Source organism: Cherax quadricarinatus, chromosome 7, assembly GCF_038502225.1.
Source record: "Cherax quadricarinatus isolate ZL_2023a chromosome 7, ASM3850222v1, whole genome shotgun sequence".
Classification (NCBI taxonomy): domain Eukaryota; kingdom Metazoa; phylum Arthropoda; class Malacostraca; order Decapoda; family Parastacidae; genus Cherax; species Cherax quadricarinatus.
Window position 1 is genome coordinate 45,696,586 of NC_091298.1, and position 17,012 is coordinate 45,713,597.

The 17,012-nt window shown below is 39.9% G+C and overlaps 1 protein-coding gene across 1 annotated transcript in view; it reads left to right on the forward strand.

The window, feature by feature from the left end:
* The window catches only part of LOC128687076 (cell adhesion molecule Dscam1), a 422,243-nt gene that overhangs the window by 301,587 nt on the left and 103,644 nt on the right, over window positions 1-17,012 (forward strand). The window contains exons 9-12 of the mRNA XM_070082112.1: window positions 5,118-5,287; window positions 10,557-10,695; window positions 14,362-14,508; window positions 16,470-16,619. Coding sequence (XP_069938213.1) covers window positions 5,118-5,287; window positions 10,557-10,695; window positions 14,362-14,508; window positions 16,470-16,619 — 606 coding nt within the window. The remainder of the gene's footprint in view (window positions 1-5,117; window positions 5,288-10,556; window positions 10,696-14,361; window positions 14,509-16,469; window positions 16,620-17,012) is intronic.

Here is a 17,012-nt window from a genome sequence, read left to right on the forward strand (position 1 = left end):
AATATGACATAATAAACAATATTAATAACATAGAAACATGATATATATACTCTAGAATGAATAAAATGTCATTCCGTATGTCACTAGTGGTGATGGTGGTGGTGTTGTTGGGTTTATAAGGGCCACTGAGAGAAGCTGTACATATTAGTGGTAATTTATAAATAAGAGATATTTACACTTTAATTTTTAAATAAGAAATATTTACACTTACCTTGGAGGAGATTTTAGTTTAATTAGTTAGTTTGATGGAGGACATGCTGGCAGAGGTTTAGGGTGGCGTATGTTCAGTGGCCCTATACGCCTCCAACAATATTTGAGAGTTACTTTCGTGTCGTTTTTCTATCGCTTAATCGCTTAACTTACGTGCTACACTGTTAATGCTGCACTTTATCACTGGCTGGAGTTATAGCCTTTATTGATACCTGCTGCTGTGGTATCATACATATCATAGAATCGCTGAAGAAGGCACATTTTTCCCTCTCTCTTCCTCCTCCACTTTGGTACTTTGCTACATGTTCTTTCTTAAATTCTATCATGTTTCTTTCCTTCTTTACCAAAGGGTTGGCACTCTGAGCTTTTTTTGGGGCCCATGGTGGCTTATTTAGCAGTTGCAAGTTTAAAAAACAATGGATTATTATGAAATGTATCACATGAACCCATAAGGTGATGGTCATTCACCCACAAATCATGCCTTTGTGTACGCCCGGCTGCTCCCAGCTGCACGGACGCGTCCCATATGACGGATGAATCACGAGGCCAATCACGAATCGTGAAGCTATATTTTGACAAAAAAAAGTTGCCGAAAGACAGATTTCACAAAAGTCACGGCTGCCGAAACGTGGAGGTCCACTGTAGTTTATATTAGCATAATCATTCTGATAGTAAGATGGACACAATGACCCTTGGGCTATCTCTACTCTCAGCCCAACAGTAACAACACAGCCTGAGTCTTGAGAAGCTTTTCTCCTGATTTTATAATTTTTCATATTTTCTTGAATAGTTTGCATTCATATTATGGTGGATATATCTCTAGACATATTTATTTAGTAAAATATCTTGTCTTAGTTGGTACAATATGGTATTTTTTACTGATATTTATTTATTGGGACCTGACGATCTGTTGGAGTGTGAGCAGGGTAATATTTAGTGAAGGGATTCAGGGAAACCGGTTATTTTCATATAGTCGGACTTGAGTCCTGGAAATGGGAAGTACAATGCCTGCACTTTAAAGGAGTGGTTTGGGATATTGGCAGTTTGGAGGGACATGTTGTGTATCTTTATACGTATATGCTTCTAAACTGTTGTATTCTGAGCACCTCTGCAAAAGCAGTGATAATGTGTGAGTGTGGTGAAAGTGTTGAATGATGATGAAAGTATTTTCTTTTTGGGGATTTTCTTTCTTTTTTGGGTCACCCTGCCTTGGTGGGAGACGACCGACTTGTTGAAAAAAAAAAAAAAAAAAAATTTACAGGTGATAGTGCTTTTGGTGGAGGCAGGTGATAGTCTTGTATGTTTGCACAGGTATTGTACAGGGTCATATCAACCACTCCCCCCGCCCCTCACACACAAACATATTTCCATATCAACAAGCAGTAGCAACTACAGTGAATAGGAAATTTGGTTATGTTTTAATTTTGCCACATATTGCAAAGCTTTAATTTTATTTTTTGGCATCAAATGAACATAACCCCATTTTTCCCATATGTTCTTCTGGGGCCTAGAGCAACTGATGAAGCCTTACTTTCGGCTGCATATAGTACTGCAGGGTAAAAGAGACCAAAGGCACATTACACAATTTCTCACTACTCCAGTACAGTCATTGACTTTAGTGTCAGAGTTTCATCCATTCACCTCAGCCAGCAATCTGCAACCCTCCACCTCTGTCTAGTAGGGCTACAGCATCCCTCCCCACTCTGTTCAGAATCATTGACATATACCAGCTACCACAATTTAAGGTAAATATTTTTTCTGTAACATTTGTATCCTTAAGTAATCATACCAACTATGATTACATAATCATTTTTATTTTTTTACAATTTGGAGACCTATAAAAAAAAGTTGCCATTTTTGGGATACAAGGAACATAACCTTAATTTTCTCTTCTGTTCTTCAATTTGTATTAAGCTAAACTACTTACACTTTTATATCTGGTTACAAATGTAACAAGTTATATATGCAGACATGAATTAAATCACACACACAGAAAAGATATCAGTTTCCCTGAAGCCCTTCATATATTTTATATCAAGGGATTCAAGGATTATTATATACATTTTAATAGTTGGGAAATACAGTATATTAGACCATTAATTAGAATGCTGATTTTTAATACACCAGCCGTCTCCCATCAAGGTAGGGTGGCCTGAAAAAGGAAGAAACACTTAAACCGTTGTTCATTCAATTACTGTCTTGCCAGAAGTGTGCTGATATTACAGCTCAGATGATCCTCTGAACTGCAACATCCCCACCCCTGCTTCAGAGTGCAGGCACTGTAAATCTCACCTCCAGGATTCAAGTCCAGTTAACCAGTTATGTTTCTGAAAACTGGCACTTAATCTAATTTTGTTCTAACTAATTTGAAGAACCTCAAAGAAAATAGGGTTGCATTCTTGGCACCTCAAATAATGCTAAAGAACTTTTTTTTAAATATTGTGAAACATGACAAATTATAACTTTAGATCTTAACTGTCATTGTAGTTGGTTATGCTTGTTGACTTGGAAACTTGTGGAGGTTAGTGTGGGTATATTGGGCTGAGGTGGATGGCTGTGATGGTCCTTGTATTAATGTGGATGTAAGGTTGTCAGTAGTTGATGGTTGTACTGAAGTGCTTAAGTATTGTGTAATGCATCTGTACTCTCTTGTTTGCAGCAGTACTTTATGCAGATGACCTTGCTCTACAGTGTTTCCTTTAGACATGTCAGGGTCCATGTTAGTGAAAAATAGTCTGCCAAGTTAGCAGTAACATGGGATTTTGTATATAACAAATCCTCAAACACATCCTAGTTTGTCTGTCTTTTAGTTGTTCTTCATCTTTCTGTTCTTGTATTTGCCTCTCATCTAATTGGGAATTGAGGCCCTCCATTATTTCTTCTGCAGATGCTTCTTCATCTTTTAACAGTACTTTGTGTTAGTAGTGACACTTCATGTCGTAATAACTCTTATATCGAGTGGCTGTATCATGGATGTCATATTACATGGTAGAAATCTAGCCTTGACATTTTTGTCAGTAGATGGCAACACAGAATGACTATGAGGGAATTGTCAAAAGTGAGGAGAACCTGAATGTAAGGTTCTTTATAGCTGGATAAATTGTGACTGCAAGAATAAAATGGTACTTGAACCAGTCAAGAATTGGCTTGTCATTTATGGTGCCTTGTTTGAGCACCAGATAATAGGCAAAGAGTTTTGGTTTTGACCTTTTAATGCCTGAGGATTCTCTAGGAGATAAATTACCACAAGCTTGCATTTATAATCACTTGACGGATTGGTGCAGAGTAGCAAGCCAAACGTATTCTTGACTGCACTCTTCTTGTTTGCTAATGTAAGTTATTGACAGGATAACATTCTATAATATCTTTGAACAAGCTCTTATTTTCGTCTCAAATCAAATCAAATCAAAGTTTATTCTCTATAAGGATTACAATGTGGGGTTTACAGATTTTGGTTATTGTGTGGTTTACATGTAATAAATTACTAATTACAGAGGGGGCCACTAGAACACCTAGCATGGCTAGGCATTTCAGGCAAACTTAGATTAATTCTTAACCCTAAATTATTACAAATTGTGAAGTAAGTTGACTAAATACTAAGTGACTAAATACTAGTTTGTGAGTTTAGCAATGTGAATGCTTTTGTTTTGGCACAATACATAGTTTCTGTATTGGAGTATCACAGGCAAACTTATGACTAGTTAGGAATCATTATTTTAAGATTAAGATACGTATTTCTCATTCCTTCTGATTGTACTGATGGATGATTCACTCAGACCACAGATACACACTGTTTCTATAACACATGAATCACTCACAAGCTTCATGCTTACTTATCTTTCTGGCACCTCCAGCCTCACTAGTATTCCTCTTGGGTGCCATGGTTAATATTCAGAGACGAGATGGGGCAATGAGAAGATCTGAAAATGAAGATAAATATGTACAAGGGTCACTGTCATAAGGCACCTAGTGACGTGGGTGGCAACATGAGTAGGGGGAAGTTCTGTACTGCATTTCAGAATAAAACAGTTACTCATCTTTAGGCTCAATGCGGCAGAAGGAAGGAAACACATGGTGTGTAGTACCATGACTTCCCTACTAGAGTGATCTTTTCCTCTTGCTTTTCATACTTCAATCTGATCTTCTCCCATGCTATAGTTTTTTACCTGGAGTTTACCTGGAGAGAGTTCCGGGGGTCAACGCCCCCATGGCCCGGTCTGTGACCAGGCCTCCTGGTGGATCAGAGCTTGATCAACCAGACTGTTATTGCTGGCTGCACGCAATCCAACGTACGAGCCACAGCCCGGCTGGTCAGGTACCGACTTTAGGTGCTTGTCCAATGCCTGCTTGAAGACAGCTTTACTGTAGTTTTTCTCAAATGTTCTGTAACAGTCTTGTGTAATCTAATTCCTTTCTAACTAAAAGGAATTAGATTGCTGTAGCAACAGTTTCCACTGTTGTACATGAATGGTATACAATACTGACAAGATGACAGTTAGGCACATGTACAACATCAGGGTATCTTTATTGTAGACGTTTCACCATCCAGTGGCTTTATCAATACAAATTCAAGGACATGAATGGAAGACAGAAGAACTGTATACAAAAGATGAGATAATCAGTCCCTCAGCCTTGGAGTTGGTGTGAAGAGCACCGTAGTTGTGACGTCATCGTTATGACTACAGTGCTCTTCACACCAACTCCAAGGCTGAGGGACTGATTACCTCATCTTTTGTATATAGTTCTTCTGTCTTCCATTCATATCCTTGAATTTGTATTAAGCCACTGGATGGCAAAATGTCTACAATAAAGATACCCTGATGTTGCACATGTGTCTAATTTTTAGTTTTCACTGTTGCTGCAGCATATGTTCCTTGACTTAAATGATATACTGTACTTTATTTCAGAGCCATCGGGGCCTCCTCTGGATGTTCGAGTGACTCCTGAGTCATCAACATCACTGCGTGTGACGTGGGAACCACCAGCCAGAGACCTGTGGAATGGCAATATACTCGGCTATTATGTAGGCTACAGAAATCATGCTCATGCTGCTGACTACAACTTCCAGACTGTTGAGGTGAAGAATGTGCTTGTGGTTTGTCTATTCAAATCTGGCATTTTATGCATAATTGTCAAAATGAAAAATCTCAGGAAATTATTGATTGTCAAAGATTACAATTACTACTTATTTATGATTACCTACAGGAGGGGCCCCACTTATACAGCAGGTTAAGTTCCAGGCTATCACCTTAATGCGTGAATTTCCAAAAAGCAGAGCACCATTATTTCCATTTTTAAATGCCAGACAACAAGTTTACTCTAACATATATTAAGTTAGCAATAGAACTAGGCATTAAAAAATAATAAAATACACACACAGCACATTTATTACTTGCCTTAAAATATTAATATGAATGTGTGAGAGGTGAGTAGCAGTGTATTTACTGAATAAAGTCAGGAAATGGCGCATCATCCTCTGACTCTTCAACTAATTTTATTCGTTTTGGAGACTTGTGTGAAGCTCTTGAAGGAGTGTGTGTTACTGTTGATGTTGAAGGCTGTTCAAGGCTAGCTGATGATGTTGAAGGTTGCCGTGGTACTGTCTTAAAGTAGGAAAGCATTGAACTTTGCCATGTGGACTTTTTTTTCCTTTCCCTTAAAATTTCTTTATAGCATGTAACATCATGTCAGCAATAAGGTTATCACGTTTTCTTGTAACTTCAGTGTTCACTGGCATAGCACTTTCAATTTCCTGCAACTCTTTCTCCTTAGAGTTCACAATTGTACTAACTGTTTGACGCGCCAAACCCAGCTTATGTGCTTGGCATTTAAAGTAAGAAGCTTTTAACTCCTCTATTTATCACAACTAAGCTTAGACGCCATTGTCAATGAGCTAATGAAAGAGTAAATGAGAGAGAGAATGAGATACTCAGAGTTCAGACAATGTAAAGAAACTAACTGAATGGGTGGTGTGCGGTCACCCAGTCAGATGAAATAAATGTACATTATTATGTGTCCAGTTTTGGTTCATTCACGTACATCTGCTTGAGTTTGTGAAATTTTTATCTCATATTGTGTACAATATCTTATATTGTGTACAAGTTGGTGCAGTAGAATAAATAAACATCAACACTCCTATTCTCATGCAACACATCATTTATAGAGTGAATGATGATAGAGTGAAAGCATACGAAAGGAATATTTTTCTACAGTTACCCCCAGTAACTGGTGTTGGACTAGAGAAAATTGAATTCTTCTGTCACTCCTACAAGCTGCTTGCTAAACACATCTCATATATATGTCAATTTTTCTACTGTGGGCATATGTATTATGTTTATATAATGTGTTTCTTATATAATTTTGAAAAAATATCATAGATGGATTAATGGAAATATGTCTGTATTAATGTAATATGTGACATTTAATGTGCACCACAGAAATGATTATTATTAATATGTACCTGCATGCCAGCACAGTCTGTAGGTTTATTTACATACAGGTACACATAAGTACATATAAAATATTCAATAACTTTAAAACACTTGAAATTTTGGAAAGTTTACAGACATAATGGAGAGATGCAGAGGTCATGGAGAATGTAAACAAACCAGGTGGCACGCAGTGACCATATTAAAGAGTCAGGTGGGGGGAGCCACGTAGCGAGTTTTGGGCATAATTTGAAACGTCTGTATTAGCGGAATGCCTTAAGGTGAAACACCATAAAGTGGGGCCCCTACTGTACTTATAACTACAGGAGTAGTTGCATTTAAATATTGAATCTATCATAAAGTTTTTAAAGTTTCAATGGCTGTAGCACTTTGATCTAAATGGCATATTTTTGACAATGCAATACTGTAGTGAAGAAAAATACAGATTGCTTAAGATTTCACTGGAAGAATGTTTAGTTTTGTGTAGAGTTTTACAAAGTCTTCAAAATGACTTGATAAAGCTTGACATAACAAAACATTGTTGCAAATAGCTTGTTCAGGGACCCATGTCTTGTCTTGGCAGTTGCAGAACCTACTGCCTGTCTTATTAAGCTGTTCCATTGCTCTTCCACTCTCTCTCTCTGAGGAACAAGTTTGTAGTTTTTCTGCAGCTGTTCAATTTCGAGTGTCTTGTTGCACCAGTCGTTGGTGATAACAAGTCTTCCTTGTCATTACCTTCATATTCTTTTATAATCATTAGTGTGGTTACTATCTCTAATTGTTTCCTTGTATCAAAGATGGTATATCCAAGTCCTTCGTTTTTATTAATAGTTTACATTGCCATAGCCCCGGAGCTATTTTTTAGCTTATCTTTGGATTTTTCAAGTTATTTTTCTAGTTGTAGATGCCATACTAATATTGTACATTTTAATATTGGTTTAATACAAGTATATGGTGGAGGATTAGAAGCCGGTAAAGTTCTTGGCCATCACATACCTCTACTGTAATATACTCTGAAATCTGCATTTGTTTATAATTAATTTCTGAAATCAAAATGATGGATAATAAAACTGAACAGATCAGTTTGAAATGTAAAATTATATTTCTTTTATTTCATTGAAGTAATTTTTTGTGTGCTTTGAAATTGTGCCATTGGTAACACTTTTTAAATTGAACATTAAGACACATGGGCAACAGTTGGGTATCTTTATTGATAATATGTTTCACCTAGACAGTAGGCTTCTTCAGTCATATACAAAGAGAGCGGTAGAAATTAAGTAAACATTATGTAATAAGCTCTATGGAGCTCCATGGAGCTGAACCCTTCTCTGGGCTGAGGGACTGACCACCTCAAACTTTTTCTCCAAGGTTCATGGACTGATTACATTATATTTATTTCATTTCTACTGCTCCCTTTGTATTTGATTGAAGAAGCTTATTGTGTAGGCAAAACATTTCATCAATAAAGGTTCCCAGCTGTTGCACATGTGTCTTAATCTTCAACTTGTCGGTATTTTATACCATTTTCACCATCTTTTCTAATTGCTTGTGCTCTTTTCATTTGAAATATTGCTTAGTGTTGATGGCCTTATTCAGGGCAGGAGAAACATCCAAAAAAGAGTCATCTATTTTGGATGTTTTGTGAACATCTTAGTCTTAAATATATACTCAATGGAGTGCGGGAAAGATACTTGATGATGTATTCCTGATAAGTACTTGAGGGTCTTGTCCCAAATGTTCACACTGCCATAACAGCATACTGGAGTGAGAGATATGGGAGGAAGTGCAAAAGAAACCCAGTGAAAAGCAGGAGTGCAGTTGGCACAATAAGGGAACACTGTATTAACATTCGTGGATGACAAGTATCTTCACCAACTGACGGATCAACCAGGCTGTGATGGATATGTGGGTCAGCCAGCCATCATCAGCAACAACCTGGTTGACCAGGCAAGCACCAGATGAGCCTGGCCCATGATTGGGCTCTGTGGGTATAAAAACTTGGAATTTATCAAAGGTATATCTAAAGTTTTATTTTTATTTTTAGTAAGCTATATGGGAAAAAGGGTTGCTAGCCCATTCCTACTGGCATTTTAGTTAACTTTTACAATACGCATGGCTTACAGAAGAAAAATTCTTATTCCACTTCCTCATGGATATAAAAGGAAAAAAATAAGAGCAAGAACTATGAAGAAAGAGCAAGGAAAACTCAGGTAGGTAGTAAGTTACTAAATGCTGTAAAGAGTTTTTTTGAGGCTAGTGAGGCTCAGGTTAGAGTGTGTAGGAGAGAGGGAGATTACATCCCAGTAAAAGTAGGGATGTGTAATGTCACCATGGTTGTTTAACATTCGGTGTTTATAGATGGAGTTGTAAAAGAAGTAAATGCTAGGGCGTTGGGGAGAGGGGTGGGATTAAATTATGGGGAATCAAATATAGAATGGGAGTTGACACAGTTACTTTTTGCTGATGAGATTGTGCTTTTGGGAGATTCTAAAGAGAAGTTGCAAAGGTTAGTGGATGGGTCTGGGAGGGCGTGTAAAGGAAGAAAGTTGAAAGTAAACGTAGATAAGAGTAAGATGAGGGTATCAAATGAGTTATGTAAAGAAAAATTGGATATCACATTGGAGGGATAGAGTATGGAAGAAGTGAATGTGTTCTGATTTTTGGGAGTAGATTTGTCAGCAGATGGGTGTGTGAAAGATGAGGTTAATCATAGAATTGAAGGAAAAAAAAAGGCGAGTGGTGCATTGAGGTATCTGTGGAGACAAAGAAGGGAATGTACAAGATTATAGTGGTACCAACACTCTTATATGGGTGTGAAGCATGGTTTGTAAATGCTGCAGCGAGAAAGAGGCTGGAAGCAGTGATGTCATGTCTAAGGGCAATGTGTGGTGTAAATATTATGCAGAGAATTCATAGTATGGAAATTAGGAGGAGGTGTGGAGTTACTAAAAGTATTATTCAGAGGGCTGAAGAGGGGTTGTTGAGGTGGTTTGGTCATTTAGAGAAGATGGACCAAAATAGGTTGACTTGGAGGGTGTATAAATCTGTAGCGGAGGGGAGGAAGGGTAGGTGCCATCCTAGGAAAGGATTGAGGGAGGGGGTAAAAGAGGTTTTGTGTACAAGGGGCCTAGACATGCAACAGTGTGTGACTGTTAGGTGGGAGTGAATGGAGATGAATGGTTTTTGGGACCTGATGAGCTGTTGGAGTGTGAGCAGGATAATATTTTGTGAAGGGATTCAGGGAAACCACTTAGCTGGACTTGAGTCCTGGAGGCGAGAAGTACAATGCCTGTACTTTAAAGGAGGGGTTTGGGATATTGGCTGTTTGGAATGACATCTACTGTTTGGAATGACAGCTGTCATGTCTGGGCACTTCTGCAAAGACAGTTATTTTGTGTGAGTGATGTTGAAAGTGTTTCTTTTTTGGGCCACCCTGTCTCGGTGGGAGACAGCTTTTGTGTTAAAAAAAAAAAAATCTGAAATGCCCTTCTTTCTTGTCTGACCTGTGTATTTCCTTCATTTCCTTGTTATTGTTCTAGCAACTGGCCACCACTTCACCAGCTGAACACTTTTCAAGGCTGAGGGACTGATCACCTGCTCCTACTCTTTCCAATATTAAAGTTACTTCTGTATTCATCTGAAGATGCCTGCTAAGCAGGTGAAATGTGTCAACAATAAAAATGCTCAGCTGTTGCACATGTGTCTTATTCATGTACCTTAAATAATGCAGAGTTTTGAAATGAGCTGAGTTAGTTGACTGTTGTGGGTGGCATCCTGCAGGGTGGTAGAATATTGCTGAGCCTCTAAAGCATTAATGATAAATTCTTATTGGATTTACTAGAAAAATAAAAAAAAATTAGAAAAGAAACAAATAGGATGCAGTATTTAACAGCATTATTTATCTGTTGTGGTATTTAGGTTGGTTCAGCGTATGGTGGAAGTTCGACGTTATCTGGGTTGCAGCAATATACAAGGTATGAGGTTGTGGTACAAGCTTTCAATAACAGAGGAGCAGGACCTCTCTCAGCTCCTGTCATTGCTACCACTGAGGAGGATGGTAAATGTCACTCACTGATCTTTACTAAAACAAGAGTTATACTTTTGCTTAATAGTACTGTTATACAAGTACAGCCTCTCCTCACTTAACGACAGGATTCTGTTCATAAGAGTAGGTCAGTAAGTGAATTGGTCACTAAGTGAGGAGTGTACTGTACTGGTAGTGGGTTTGTGTCAACCATCTTTAGAAATTTTTTAATGTCACCTTTGCATCATTTATAACATTTTTAGTATATTTTTAAATGTTTATACAGTAGTGTGGTGCACTGTATATTGTAATAAAGAGAATGGAGGAAATCAGCTCTAATATACATTTATTACATTTGCATTCTGGTTGGAAAGCTGATTGTAAGGCCGAGCGGTTGGTAAATGAGTACAGTGGACCCTCGCCTAACGATATTAATCCGTTCCTGAGAGCTCATCGTTAGCAGAAATTATCGTTAGCCGAATCAATTTTCCCCATAAGAAATAATGGAAATCCAATTAATCCGTTCCAGACAGCCAAAAGTATTAAATTTTTTTTTTTCATGAAATATACATTTCCCTACAAAGAAAACAATGAGACATGCACAATAACTACATAAATAAATGTTAAAATGACACCTTTATTGAAGAGTATTGATGAGTGGGATTTTCACAGTGATACATGAGTAAAGGCTTCACTTTGCAATCCCCACTAGCATTACAACAAAACATGAGAGTTAGCCTGTCTTTCACAGGCTGGTGTCCTGGGAGTGCCTTTTCCTCCTGAGTAATGTAGGTCCTGTTTGGCATTTTCTTCCAGAACATGCCTGATTCCTCACAATTGAACACTTGTTGGGGTTGGAATTTTTCAGCTTCATCATGCCTTATCACACTGTGTATGCCACTACAATTCTTAAATCTCTCAAAGCAACCTTTGCTTGCCTTAAATTCACCAATATGAGCACTAGTTCCAGGCATTTTTTTCCTGTTCACCTGGGTGTTAGTCAACTGTTGTGGATTGCATCCTGGGGGACAAGATTAAGGACACCAATGGAAATAAGTTAGACAGTCCTCGATGATGCACTGGCTTTCTTGGGTTATCCTGGGTGGCTAACCATTTGGGGTTAATTGTTTCTCGATAATTGTTTCCTGTTAAGCCACACCAACAACACACTCTCCACATCTTCAAGTAGTACAGCTGATGGTGGTGGAACAACGGCTAATGGTGGTGCAGCAACAGCTGACTGTGGTGCAGCAACAGCTGACAGTGGTACAGCAGCAGCTGACTGTGGTGCAGCAGCAGCTGACTGTGGTGCAGCAGCAGCTGACTGTGGTGCTGCAGCAGCTGACTGTGGTGCAGCAACAGCTGACCGTGGTTCAGCAACAGCTGACTTTGGTACAGCAGCAACTGACTGTGGTGCAGCAGCAGCTGACCGTGGTTCAGCAACAGCTGACCGTGGTTCAGCAACAGCTGACTGTGGTGCAGCAGCAGCTGACTGTGGTGCAGCAACAGCTGACTGGTCCAGCAACAGCTGACTGTAGTGCAGCAACAGCTGACCGGGCTTCAGCAACAGCTGACCGGGGTTCAGCAACAGCTGACCATGGTGCAGCAGCAGCTGACCGTGGTGCAGCAGCAGCTGACCATGGTGCAGCAGCAGCTGACCGTGGTGCAGCAGCAGCTGACCGTGGTGCAGCAGCAGCTGACCGTGGTTCAGCAGCAGCTGACCGTGGTTCAGCAGCAGCTGACCGTGGTTCAGCAGCAGCTGACCGTGGTTCAGCAGCAGCTGACCGTGGTTCAGCAGCAGCTGACCGTGGTGCAGCAACAGCTGACTGTGGTGCAGCAGCAGCTGACTGTGGTGCAGCATCAGCTGACTGTGGTGGAGCAACAGCTGATGGTGGTGCAGCAACAGCTGACCATGGTGCAGCAACAGCTGACTGGTCCAGCAACAGCTGACGGTGGTGCAGCAGCAGCTAACCGTGGTACGATAGTACTTCGATAGTATTTCTCACCCTTTTTACCACAGGGTTGGCACTAGAAGCTTTCTTTGGGGCCATGGTGGCTTATTTAGCAGATACAAGCACTAAAAACAATGGAATAATACAAAATGTATCGAATGTATGCATGCAGCAGGCCACCCTGGCTTGTAAACAATGACGTCAGGGCAGCTGAGGTGCTCAGGCTGGACGGACAGGCTCAGGACGAGTCATGTTGGTCAGAAACAGCTGACGGTGGTGCAGCAGCAGCTGACTGTGGTGCAGCAGCAGCTGACTGTGGTGCAGCAGCAGCTTACCATGGTTCAGCAACAGCTGACTGTGGTGCAGCAGCAGCTGACCGTGGTGCAGCAACAGCTGATGGTGGTGCAGTATCAGCTGACAGTGGTGCAGCAGCAGCTGACCGTGGTTCAGCAGCAGCTGACAGTGGTGCAGCAGCAGCTGACTGTGGTGCAGCAGCAGCTGACTGTGGTGCAGCAGCAGCTGACCGTGGTGCAGCAGCAGCTGACCGTGGTTCAGCAACAGTTGACTGTGGTGCAGCAGCAGCTGGCCGTGGTGCAGCAACAGCTGATGGTAGTGCAGCAGCAGCTGACAGTGGTGCAGCAGCAGCTGATGGTGGTGCTGCAGCAGCAGCTGATGGTGCAGCAGCAGCAGCTGACAGTGGTGCAGCAGCAGCTGACCGTGGCTCAGCAACAGCCGACTGGTGCAGAAACAGCTGACCGTGGTGCAGCAACAGCTGACCGTGGTGCAGCAACAGCTGACCGTGGTGCAGCAACAGCTAACTGTGGTGCAGCAACAGCTGACTGTGGTGCAGCAACAGCTGACGGTGGTGCAGCAACAGCTGACGGTGGTGCAGCAGCAGCTGACCATCTTACGATAGTACGTATTTCTCACCCTTTTTACCACAGGGTTGGCACTAGAAGCTTTCTTTGGGTCTTTGTTGGCTTATTTAGCAGTTACAAGCACTATAAATAATATAATAATACAAAATGTACTGAATGTATGCATGCAACCGGCCACCCTGGCTTTTAAATAGCGATGGCAGGGCAGCTGAGGCGCTCAGGCTGAACGGACAGGTTTGGGAGGAATCACGTTGGGCGAGTTTTTTATCATGAGACGAGGCAAAATTTTTGCGTTCAAATGCTTCGTATGGCGGAATTAACATTATGTAATGCGTTTGTTAGGTGGGGGTCCACTGTACATTGCTCAGTGAGGACAGGCTGTATTCTAAGTTTGAATGGTCATTAAAATTAAGAATCAGGAATAACCTTAACTGTAGGTATCGGTCCTTTATATAGTTTATAATGTACACAGAGAGTACTTATTTTTGCTATAGGATATGGTAGTTAGTTGTGACAGGTTGTGACATAAGTTTACTCTAGATTTCTAACCACCTAAGAAAATAAAAGGTCAGCATGGCAATTATCCAAGTCATACTACATATGGTTATTAACAGTTTTATTAGTAATCACTGTCAGCATCTAACATGGTTGATACAAGACCACTGTCAGCATCTAACATGGTTGATACAAGACTACTGTCAGCATCAAACATCGTTGATACAGCATCACTGTCAGCATTGCTAAACTACAATAGTGAATTCTTAGTTTCACTTACTTGTTCATGAAATTTTTAATTAATCTTATTCTGGGTTTAATTAGTCTTATTGTTAGTGCTTTGAACTTGTACATTAATATGTATGATGATGCAGCTCCCAGCCTGCCTCCTGAAACAATACGATGTGAAGCAACGTCTGCAAAGAGTGTGTCTGTTGCCTGGCGTCCTCCTCCTGGCCAGGGTCAGAATGGTTTAATTAAGGGATATAGAGTACTCTATATGCCTGCATCACAATACTCAGGTGAGTTTATCTAAACTTGTCTCTTTATTTATGCATGTGTTTGGATTTATGTGCATTGTCTTTTGTGTATGTATTCATGGTTATACATATCTGTAAATGTATTTTAACTGGTCTGGTGAGAAAGATATATAACAATAGTATAGAAATTAAACAATATTGTACCCTGGTGGGAGCAACTCAAAACTTGCCCTCAAATTGTAGATGAATATTAGACAGTACACGTATCTCAGTTTCTCCTGGACCATTGGGGTGCTGAGAACACCAATGAACTCACCAGTGAGTGAAACATGTATTATGAACAAAAATTACATTTACTATAGAAAAGTATTCATTAGAATTTACATTGAGACCAGTTTGATCAGAATTATTTGGTTGGTTACCGAGATATTGTTGCAAACACTTGTAGGCGATCTTCTCAAGACACGTTTGGTGAACTTGTCAGCTTTCTTTATTGCAAAGGTTTGTAATTATTTTCAGAAAAGTGATCTTTGGCGAGTTTGTCATTTTTCACGTCGGTGCCTCACATATCATGACTAAATAATGGTACAAGATAGTTGGTGTGAGTACTCATATCTAGAGAGAATGTTCAGCACATAGTCTAGAATAAAAAGGAAGAATGTAAACCACAGAATGGGTGGGATTTGAAGTGATGATGAGTGGGTGATAAAACTCCAAACCAGTGTGTAAACCACTGGACCAGCTGGCTATAATAAATCATCTTACTAGGTATATATGTACACCATAGGGAAGTTAACATGGGCCACCACTGTGACCACAAATGCAAGTTTTTACAGATGAATTTACCACCAGCATGGCCATGATGAACTCTAGCTCAAGTCCCCTCAAAACTGCTGTCATGTCTCACAAAATCGTAATAACACAATTGCAAACAGTGCACTAGCCTGAAGTTTTATAACTCATTCACCATGGGTTCGAACCCCACCTGTTCTGTGATTTGTTTGCAATTTTATTATAATTTCATGAGTCATGAGGGAGAATAGGTGATTATGTTGTTGTTTTTGATATTTTGTGAAGTTTATTATTTCCCTCTGGAACAAAGGTACACATTTATACTGTATAAACAAATTTAAAAGATCCTGGGTAGTAATATTTGACATATGCTACATATCAGTCCTACATGTTATGGAGATTGACATAAACCACTTTTTCTTAAATACAAAAAAAGAGTCAAGATTATTGATACAGGTACATTGCATTTTGAAAAAAAATGAGTTTCAGTTTTCAGAACTAATGCTCAGGTTGGAAAAGCTTTGTATTTAAGATTGTTTTGTAATAATACTAGAAGAAAATGTCAGCATAAGTGGTTGGTAATTTGTTATTTTAATTCTCATTGGGGTAGAGGTGGTCATGGGGAAGGTTGGAGGAGAGTGTGAAGGTTTTGTGTGCAAGGGGCTTAGACATCCAGCAGGCATGTCAGTGTTTTAAGATAGGAATGAGTGAATGCAAGTGGTTTTGGGACTTCATGAGCTGTTGTGAAGGGATTCAAGGAAATGGGATGTCAGACTTGAGTCCTGAAGGTAGAAAGTGCCGGCACTCTGGAAGAGTGGAGATATTACAATTTGGAAGGGCATCTGAACTGGAGTTTCTTGTTTATTGGGTCGCTCTACCTCTGTGGGAGACAACTGGTGAGTTAATAAAATAATAATAATGATCATAATACCTTCACTCTGAAGGAGGGGTGAGGATGTTGCAACTTGTATCGTCATCTGAACTGTAATGTCATTGTGCTCCTGGTAAGACAGTGATAGAATGAATGAAAGTGAAAGTGTTTCTTCTTTTTTGGGTCACCTTAACCTTGGTGGGAGATTGTCAGTGTGTCAGAACAAAACAACAATGGATAACAATAAAAACAATGTTGGCACCATTTCAAGAAGAGAATTATAGTCCATGGACAATGTGTGCATCATTACATTATAAATACATTGTTTTCTCTTTGACAGACGAAGAAGCTCAAGCAGAAACGGCAGCGGAAAGCACTAACATATTTAATTTAGAGAAATTCACAAATTACAGCATCAGTGTTCTGGCATACACAAGTGCTGGTGACGGTGTGCCTTCACAACCAATATTCTGCACCACGCTGCAGGATGGTACGTTTTTAACACCCTACTTATCATTCCTCTCATTCTTTGATAAGTTGAAGTCCAATATAATTTCTTGAAATGCAGTGTGGATTAGTTTTTCAAAGTAATTAGCACATCATTTACATTAATTCATAGATAATTAAGACAGAGCAATAAAAAATCCTGAATATTAAAAATATTCAAGCTGGTGTAGACATCAAGTGTGCAGCTGCATGCTGACTCTGACTGACTGACTCACTCCCTCCCATCACCTTGTCAGCCCACACAGCTGATAAGTGTGCAGCTGCATGCTGCTCCTGACTGACTCATTCCCTCCCATCACCTTGTCAACCCACACAACTGATTAGTGTGCAGCTGCATGCTGACCTTGGCTGACTCACTCACTCCCATCACCTTGTC